This window comes from Oncorhynchus kisutch, linkage group LG18, assembly GCF_002021735.2.
Source record: "Oncorhynchus kisutch isolate 150728-3 linkage group LG18, Okis_V2, whole genome shotgun sequence".
NCBI classification, from domain to species: domain Eukaryota; kingdom Metazoa; phylum Chordata; class Actinopteri; order Salmoniformes; family Salmonidae; genus Oncorhynchus; species Oncorhynchus kisutch.
Genome location: NC_034191.2, coordinates 48,992,140 through 49,002,345, shown reverse-complemented (window position 1 = coordinate 49,002,345; position 10,206 = coordinate 48,992,140). Strand labels below are relative to the sequence as shown.

Below are 10,206 nucleotides of genomic sequence, written 5' to 3'. Positions count from 1 at the left end.
TGGACCTCAGCGGATCGCTGTATCCAGAGACCGTTGTCAGACTCAGCCAGCCAGCTTGTATGAGTTAGTCCACCATTGCCAAGGACTCTTTCTACGCCACTGGGTCAGTCGGCCAGGTGCACCGACCCACTGTCGCAGAAGAGAAAGCCTTCCTGGACCGCCTCGGCAGTTGCTCTCCTCCAGACAGGTCCTGCACTCCTCTGCACTGTGGCGATCACGTCTGCCACTATGGCAGCGGCAGCCTTGCACCGCGTGGCTGACCCAGAGGGACCCTTCAGTGTGCTGTGCTGCCAGCTAGAGTAGGCGAGTGAAGGAGACCGGACTGGTTTCTGCCCTGCTGGCCTGCACACACCTCTACGTGGACCCCTGGAGCACGCTGGCGGTGCGGCTGGTATCAGAGTGCCAGGAGCGGCTGGATGGGAGCCAGATGAGCGTGGGACAGCTGTGCACCTTTGGCCAGGCACTGTTGGCCCTGGAGGGCCCGGGCTGTGGGATGCTGGAGCAGGTACAGAAGCAGGAGCCAGGCCAGTGGAGCCTAGCAGAGCTCACTGCTGTATACGGACTGCTGCAGGCAGGAGTAGGGGAGGAGGGCAGCTACCAGGACCTCCTAAATGCTATGCACACTCCTTCTTGGTGGAGGTCATGGAGAGACACGTGCTCAAGATGGCTTTTACTTCCCACCCAGAGACAGTTACCAAGGTGATGCAGTACTCCTCAACCTGCTGCACTCCTACATCCTGGTAGAGAGGTTCCCTGTCAACTTTGTGGCAAAGGTCTTCAACCTCTACTTCCTCCAGAAATTACAAGGTACTCTCATTTTATAAGCCCACAGGGCAATTCCACTGTAATGGAATTATGCTGAGACTCACTTTAAAATGTATACCAAACAAAAACCATTGAAGTGTAAACCACCAAGTTTAACAAACAATACTACTTTACACACAATGACTACTTCGAACAATTTACACATTAAATAAAATAAAAAAAGATTTAAAGTTTGATAACCTAATTACAGTAAAATCTATTTTATTCTGTTACCAAACTTTGTATCTGCACAGTTCTTGTCTGGAAATGGTTAAAAGCTAGTTATTGTGCATAGTTATATGGTTTGTTAAACATTGAAAGAAATGTTTTTGTTTGGTATGTCTTTTTGTGTTTTACCCCTTTTCTCCCAATTTCAATTACAATCTTGTCTCTTTGCTGCAACTCCTCATTGGGCTGGGGGAGAGGCAAAAGTCGAGTCATGCGTGCTCCAAAACATGACCCGTCAAACCGCGCTCCTTAACACCCGCTTAACCCGGGAGCCAGCTGTGCCAATGTGTCGGCGGAAACACTGACGACCAAAGTCAGCCTTCAGGCGCATGGCCCACCACAAGGAGTCGCTAGAGCGTGATGAGTCAAGTAAAGCCCCCGGCCAAACCCTCCCCTAACCCGGGTGACGCTGGGCCAATTCTGCGCCGACCTATGGTACTCCCGGTCACGGCCGGTTGTGACACAGCCTGGGATTCAACCCGGATCTGTAGTGATGCCTCAAGCACTGCGATGCAGTGCCTTAGACCGATGCGCCATTTGGGAGGCTTGTTTGGTATATTTTAAACAGAAAAATTTCCATTACCATGGAGTTGCCCCACACTTACTTTACTCTTCTTCATAATTGCAATTGTTGCAGTATCTTTGGTTTATCAATTGTAAATTAATTTGTGTTCCAGAGCAAGGCGTGGGGGTTGACTGGATTGTACCGGCCCAACTCTACATGACTGTGAAGCTTGAATGCCCTTTCTATGAGGTAACGAGTTACTACAAATCAATATTAATTACAGTTGAAGTCGGAAGTTCACATACACATAGGTTGGAGTCATTAAAACACATTTTTCAATCACTCCACAAATTTCTTGAAAACAAACTATAGTTTTGGCAAGTCGGTTAGGACATCTACTTTGTGTATGACACAAGGAATATTTCCAACAATTGTTTACAGACAAAATATTTCACTTATATCATAATTTATATCATTTGTACCCACTGTATCATAATTCCAGCAGGTCAGAAGTTTACATACACTAAGTTGACTGTGCCTTTAAACAGCTTGGAAAATTCCAGAACATTATAATGGCTTTAGAAGCTTCTGATAGGCTAATTGACATCATTTGAGTCAATTGGAGGTGTACCTGTGGATGTATTTCAAGGCCTGCCTTCAAACTCAGTGCCTCTTTGCTTGACGTCATGGGAAAATCAGAAGAAATCAGCCAAGACCTCAGAAAAAAATTGTAGACCACCACAAGTCTGGTTCATCCTTGGGAGCAATTTCCAAATGCCTGAATGTACCACGTTCATCTGTACAAACAATAGTATGTAAGTATAAACACCATGGGAATACGCAGCTGTCATACCTCTCAGGAAGGAGATGCGTTCTGTCTCCTAGAGATGATTGTACTTTGGTGCGAAAAGTGCAAATCAATCCCAGAACAACAGCAAAGGACCTTGTGAAGATGCTGGAGGAAATAGGTACAAAAGTATCTATATCCACAGTAAAACAAGTCCTATATCGACATAACCTGAAAGGCCACTCAGCAAGGAAGAAGCCACTGCTCCAAAGCCGCCATAAAAAAGCCAGACTACGGTTTGCAACTGCACATGGGGACAAAGATCGTACTTTTTGGGAGAAATGTCCTCTGGTCTGATGAAACAAAAATAGAACTGTTTGGCCATAATGACCATTGTTATGTTTGGAGGAAAAAGGGGTAGGCTTGCAAGTCGAAGAACACCATCCCAACCATGAAGCACGGGGGTGGAAGCATCATCATGTTGTGTGGGTGCTTTGCTGCAGGAAGGACTGGTGCACTTCACAAAATAGTTGACATCATGAGGGAGGAAAATTATGTGGATATATTGAAGCAACATCTCAAGACATCAGTCAAGAAGTTAAAGCTTGATCGCAAATGGGTCTTCCAACCGGACAATGACCCCAAGCATACTTCCAAAGTTGTGTCAAAATGGCGTAAGGACAACAAAGTCAAGGTATTGAAGTGGCCATCACAATGTCCTGACCTCAATCCTATAGAACATTTGTGGGCAGAACTGAAAGAGCGTGTGCAAGCAAGGAGGCTTACAAACCTGACTCAGTTACACCAGCTCTGTCAGGAGGAATGGGCCAAAATTCACCCAGCTTATTGTGGGAAGCTTGTGGAAGGCTACCCGAAACATTTGACCCAAGTTAAACAATTTAAAGGCAATTTCACCAAATACTAATTGAGTGTATGTGATGAAAGAAATAAAAGCTGAAATAAATAATTCTCTACTATTATTCTGACGTTTCACATTCTTAAAATAAAGTGGTGATCCTAACTGACCTAAGACGGGGAATGTTTACTAGGGTTCAATGTCAGTAATTGTGAAAAACTGAGTTTAAATGTATTTGGCTGAGGTGTATGTAAACCGCCGACTTCAACTGCTTCAATGATAGCATTGCCACTTCTGCTCAACTGCAGTGTTGCAATCCTAGCACACTATCCTCTGATTCACCTTTAACACCCTGTATTAACCCCAGGGTCCAAGGCTCCTTCCTATGTACCGTGTCAAGTGTTTCCTCACTCCTGGTCGGTCTCTGGAGATGCCGGTTGACGGACACCTCTACAACTATGTGAAAACTGGACTAGTGGATCTACTAGGGGCCCGTGCTTACTTCACTTCCAGAGTTCTCACTCCATACTGCTACACACTAGGTAATGCAGACGGCACATTTTAAGATACAACACATGTAACCTTGAATTCAATGCCTCAGACAATGTTATGGTTATACCTATACTGAAAATAAAGGTGCAAAGACAAATCCGGCCCCTATTTTTGTTTCAGATGTGGAAATAAAGCTGGATGAGGATGGATATGTATTGCCTGCCAGTGACATCGACGATATCTTCAAGAGGTAAAAACAATGTATTTTTCCCCATTTTGTTACATTACAGCCTTATTCTAAAATGTATTCGTTTTTTCCCTTTATCAATCTACACTCAATATCCCATAATGACAAAGCAGTACATTGTTGAAGCACCTTTGGCAGCCTCAAGTCTTCTTGGGTATGATGCTACAAGCTTGGCAGACCTATATTTGGGGAGTTTCTCCCATTCTTCACTCCAGATCCTCTCAAGCTCTGTCAGGTTGGATGGGGAGAGTTGCTGCACAGCTATTTTCAGGTCTCTCCAGAGATGTTCAATCGGGTTAAAGTCTGGGCTCTGGCTGGGCCACTCAAGGACATTCAGAGACTTGTCCTGAAGCCACTCCTGTGTTGTCTTGGCTGTGTGCTTAGGGTCATTGTCCTGTTGGAAGGTGAACCTTCACCCTAGTCTGAGGTTCTGGAGCAGGTTTTCATCAAGGATCTCTCTGTACTTTGCTTCGTTCATCTTTGCCTCGATCCTGACTAGTCTCCCAGTCCATGCCGCTGAAAAACATCCCCACTGCACAATGCTGCCACAACCATGCTTCACCATAGGGTTTCATCAGACCAGACCAAAGAATCTTGTTTCTGATGGTCAGAGTCTTTAGGTACCTTTTGGCTAACTCCAAGTGGGCTGTCATGTGCCTTTTACTGAGGAGTGGCTTCCGTCTGGCCACTCTACCATAAAGGCCTGATTGGTGGTGCTACAGGGATGTTTGTCCTTCTGGAAGGTTCTTCCATCTCCACAGAGGAACTCTGGAGCTCTGTCAGAGTGACCATTGGGTTCTTGGTCACCTCCCTGACCAAGGCTCTTCTCCCCCGATTGCTTTGTTTGGCCCGGGCGGCCAGTTCTAGGAAGAGTCTTGGTGGTTCCAAACTTCTTCCATTTAAGAATGATTGATGCCACGGTGGTTTTGGGGACCTTCCAATGCTACAGAAATGTTTTGGTTCCCTTCCCTAGATCTGTGCCTCGACACAATCCTGTCTCGGAGCTCTAGGACAATTCCTTCGACCTCATGGCTTGGTTATTGCCGCAGATGGACTCCAATTGAGTTGTAGAAACATCTCAAGGATGATCAATGGAAAGAGGATGCACCTGAGCTCAATTTCAAGTCTCATAGCAAAGGGTCTGAATACTTATGCGAATAAGGTATGCTTTTTTATATTTGCAAAAAAATCTGAACGTGTTTTTACTTTGTCATTATGGGGTACTGTGTGTAGATTGATGAGAAAAAATAATTTAATCCATTTTAGATTAAGGCTGTAACGTAACAAAATGTGGAAAAGTCAAGGGGCCTGAATACTTTCCGAATGCACTGTAGGTTATACAATTGTTCTACTATAGCTATTTTATTCAGGCCCATGCGCTCTGTTATTTTGTTGTGTACTTGCAGGATAGCCACAAGAGGTTTACTGTGAACACAAGACAGCTGCTGGGAAAAGAGGCCATGAGGCTTCTGGGATATGAAGTTGTTCAGGTCGGAAATGCATGCCGCAACCCACAATACCCCATTTCACTGATGATTTGATCTTTTTGAGTGTTCTGTCTGCTGTAAATTCTGATTTCAGCCCCTTTGCTCGTGTTCTGCCTGTCTCTAGGCATCTACTCTTTCAAAAAGAGCATTCATTTGGATCTACTCTTTGCTCCATCTGTAACTAATAGAAGTCTGTTTTTGTAGATTTTACTATGAATTTGAGAAGCTTCGGAACAAGACCGAGGTTGTTGAACATCTTCACAAGAATATCTTCCCCCTCAGCTACAGGCTCAAATAAGGCCTTTGTTGCTGTCATACAACTATAACACTGTGCGCTATACAGTTTGGGCACTGTTTGTCATCTCAAAGTGCCACATTGTCCAACATTTCTACCTGAAGAGAAAGCATAAAGAAATCATGTATTTATATATTGAGTAATTGTAATTCTACACAGTACTAGTGTTCTATTGCAGAGTGAAATTACTTATTTAGTCTTCTCTACTTTAATCCACCATGATGGACCACCACAATTTGAAATATATAATACATGTATATTTATTGGTAGTTGGCAATACAGTGCTGCAGTAGAAAGTTAGAACATCTAAATACCAAGAATCACCTTGGAGGGGGGGAAAAAGTACATTTGTTCATACAAAGAACAATAATTTTGAATATAGCCAAGCATCACTATCGATTTTTGATTTATATTTTTGACATTATCAGTTATTCAATCAAGGTAACCTAATTAAGGCAAGTTGTTTTTCTCTGTCCACCACCATGTAATGCATGTCAGTCGGATATACACTGAGTATACAAAGCAGCCTCTTTCCATGACAGACTGACCAGGTGAATCCAGGTGAAAGCTATGATCCCTTATTGATCTGTGTAGATGAAGGAGAGGAGACAGGTTTAATAATTATTTCTTTTGGGGGGGGATTGGGTATGTGGAGGGGGCACGCAATTCAATATTAGGAAGGTGTTCCTAATATTTGGTATACTCAGTGTATATGTTGTAAAAAGGCTATACATAAAAATAAAAAAAGAGTTGGGAGTGTTGCCATTGGTTTCTGCCTGCTGTCCATCCATTATGTAGCAGGGATCTGTGGCAGGCCAAATTCATCCACCAGAACTCCATCCTGTAAAACAGACTAATTACAATTTTGTAGGAAACTCCAGTTATATCTAAATGGGTGCAGAATGTGTCTTCATCCAATGTCATGTCCTAAAAATGAACCCTTCGAACAATGCATCCGTCTTCTGTATTGACGAAACAGTGTCAGTTGTGATTGATTTTTAACATAATGCCCCAGTGAATTATTCAAGACTAAACTGGGTAAACATGAATACAGTGGTCAGAGAGAGAGATTTACCCGGTTTGGTGCCCTGTCACTGGGTATTCCCTCTGGGATGGAGGGGGCAGTGCTGGCCTCATCCAGGTAGGAGCTGTCATCATCAAGCAGGAGCTCATCTCCCAGGGCATCCAGCTCTGGGATCACACGCACACAGCCATTGATGCGCAGTTATTACATGCAGTCTATTGACATAAGGACTGCACTGACTGCTGTTGTATCACTGTGCTGAAGTAAACAGCACTTTATCTTGGACAGGTTGCAGTTGTAAATGAGAACTTGTTCTCAACTAGCCTACCTGGTTAAATAAAAGGTGAAATAAAATAAAAAAACTAAACTCTAGTGTGGCGGGAAATGATGAAATATTGACCTACAGCAATGTTCTAATATAGACCTATCCTGTACTGGAGCAACACCAACCGTGGCTGTGTCATACTCTTACAGCACTGACCTGCTTCCAGGTCATCATCATCGATCTCTGGCGTCCCGTAGCTTCTGCTCATCGCCTCCTGCACCTCATTGGCGTCCTCCATCATGTCCTCCAGCTGGTCTTGGAGATCCTGCATCAGGAAAACATGAAACTCTTAACCCAAACATCTCTCAATCACAATAGGCCATTCACGTTACACGGATGAATTATGACCCAGATGGCTGTCTTTCAAGACAAGAGTCGGTAGTAAAACTACTGCACTTCTACGTTAGACCACCAAATGGTGTTGTAGTGTATCAGGACTCGAAAAAGACAAATACCTCAATCTGATCGATCTTCACGTTCTTGTAGGCCGCCTTCATCTCTTTGGCTCCAATTTTCATGGCATCAACCTATAATGCAAAATCTGAGATTTTTAACCCAGAGAACAGCCTGGCATAACAACTACAGTAAATTGTGACTAGGTGCTACAGTCAGTACATTACTGTGGCCCCTTACAGTTGTTTTTGTGTCTTTGAGAGTTTGGATTGTGTAGTTAGCCTGTTCCATGTTGAAGGACTGCTGTGTGAGGTTGTCTCTCTGGCCCTCGTACCTGAAAAACAAGATTGTATTGATCAATACAGATGTTTTTATGCGCTCATATCATGACGGTTTACTGCTACTTGATGTGGTTCATTAGGTTAATGTGATATGTGTCCTGATTGATTTGAGGTTATTGGTGCGTTGACAGACTCCCTTCATAAGTTACTCACATTCTTTTCTGCTTCAGTACCCTCATCGCCTTCTGCTTGACCATGTTCTGATGAAAACATTAACAGGAAACAATTCACGTGACATCAGACCTAGCTAGATACTGCTGAGAACAAGTGGGTCCATACGTGTGTGTTGTTTTGTTCAAGAACAGCATTAGCCTACACGTGTAATAGAATGACTTAGGTAAACATATCTGTCAACTATCACAGCTCATCATCTGCTTCACTCAGGGTAGGGTTAAATCTTACTTTTGAAGGGCCATCTCTCATCTTCTTCATCTGATCCTTGTACTTGACCAGTTCAACATCTAGTCTGGCAATCTTCTTGTCAATAGATTCCGCTCGTGAGTCAACCTTATTAAGGGAGAAAGAACGGGCACAAGTTAACCATGTAGACTGTTTTCATATTTCAATGATCTTGTAAGAGTCAAAAATCTTTATGTTGGTAACAGAAAAAGTTATTTGAATAAATATTGGTAATTATAATGATTTTTTTATTTTTTTTTAAATCAATGTTATATTTTCCTTCAATCAATTTTTATAGTCAATAGCACTAGCTTAACACCTGATTTGGTCAAACATAAAACTGGTTGGAGCAACACTTTTTTACCGTACATTGGAAACCAGCATCACCCTACTGAACTCCCTATTGACGATTGGTCATCTAGCTAATTAGCTAGCTAAGTCACTTGGACACTGTTAAAACGCGAATCAAACTAACTTTCACGATAACATTAAGTAGCTAAAGAGTATTTTATGAGCTATAGGTCTTCAATGGGCTGTCACAACTTTCTCCCATTGTTGCTAGAACAATCAGCTGTCATTCAGTTAGTTAGCTAGCTAGCCAGCAAGCCAACTTATTTTGTTTGTCATTGACACTACTCTGTAAGTTATTTCCATATATACTTACATTCCCTATGCAGTCTGTGAGATTTGGTGGTGGTCCCTTCGGTTTTCCTCGGCCGAAAATACGGTTCATTTTTAAATAAATATCCAATAACTCAAAACAACAAAGAATCTACCTGAACGTCAGGGAAAATAAAGCAAACCCGGAAGCAACAGAGCTGACGTCACATACTTCTTCTTCGATTAGGTTTCACAGCGGTTGGCATCCAATAAATGTTGCATTTCTGCCGCCTACGAAACTGGTGTATAACGCCCTTATACTGCAGCATACGACAATTTATGCACTACTCTAACACTGGAAACCTAAACCTGCCTCTCTCGAACCGGACATGTCTGATTCCCAGCCCCATGGGCACCCCTACAATAGGCTGGACACATAAGATTTTTAACAACGCTTTTTTTCTGATAAAAACGAGTTTATTGCACGCCCACTTTTCGCCTGGGAACACGTTATTGTGACCCACAGCTTTATCGATGGCTGGCGCAAAGCCATCAAACATTTTATGGTCATGGTTAAACATATTTTTTTCAGAAAAGGGTGTAAACCTGAACAAAATGCATGTCCCTGCATGTTTTAATTAAAACCGAGGTTTTTTACGATTTGTTGTTTCTAAATGGCTGCTGGATAATTTGATATGCACCGAAATCTGTTTGTTCGTAGGCATCCAATTGAGCGAATGCTGCGCAGGTTCACTGAGTTGCACGCCAAATGGACAGGTCCAGTTCCTTGATCTGTAGATCTGACGCAGTTGCTACCTCAGATTATGAACCTAACAAGTGTCACAGAAGGCCACAGGGCGGAGCAAGAGCGCTATAAACCCATACAGTTTTTTTTAACCTTGAAACCCCTAAAATAGGTTATACCTAGGGTTAGGGGTTTCAAGGTAAAACCGTATAACAACAGTATTGCTTCCTTCCCTCTCCTCGCCCCAACCTGGGCTTGAACCAGGTATCCTATGCACACAGACAACAGTCACCAGTCACCCACGAAGCATCGTTACCCATCTCGCCACAAAAGCTGCGGCCCTTTCAGAGCAAGGGAAACAACTACTTCAAGGTCTCAGAGCGAGTGACGTCACAGATTGAACCGCTATTAGCGCGCACCACCGCTAACTAGCTAGCCATTTCACATCGGTTACATATAGCTGTAATGGTCACCATTTTTCTAACCCTAAACCTAACCCTAACCTTGATTGACATAAAATAGCATGCAACAAAAGACTATATGTTCCATGATTTTCTAAAATGGTCATTCATTACTTTACAGTTACACATATATCGTATTGGTTTTGGGAGAGAGAGAAAAATGAAGGAAAAAGGAAACCGCCCACCTCTCTTTATAGTATCACTGATCTTTAATAAG

General features: G+C 43.0%; 1 protein-coding gene and 1 pseudogene across 1 annotated transcript; one reads left to right on the top strand and one right to left on the bottom strand.

The window, feature by feature from the left end:
- Positions 1–63: 63 nt before the first annotated feature.
- Positions 64–6,088, top strand: LOC109909326 (FAST kinase domain-containing protein 3, mitochondrial-like; annotated as a pseudogene).
- Positions 5,944–9,208, bottom strand: LOC109908790 (charged multivesicular body protein 5-like). The gene is made up of 8 exons (XM_020507490.2): positions 8,848–9,208; positions 8,187–8,291; positions 7,938–7,984; positions 7,684–7,777; positions 7,506–7,577; positions 7,207–7,315; positions 6,777–6,892; positions 5,944–6,542 (listed from the first exon to the last, which is right to left on the bottom strand). The coding sequence occupies exons 1-8, from the start codon at positions 8,914–8,916 to the stop codon at positions 6,492–6,494; spliced, it is 663 nt and encodes a 220-aa protein (XP_020363079.1). The 5' UTR covers positions 8,917–9,208; the 3' UTR covers positions 5,944–6,491.
- Between the last annotated feature and the right edge of the window lie 998 nt (positions 9,209–10,206).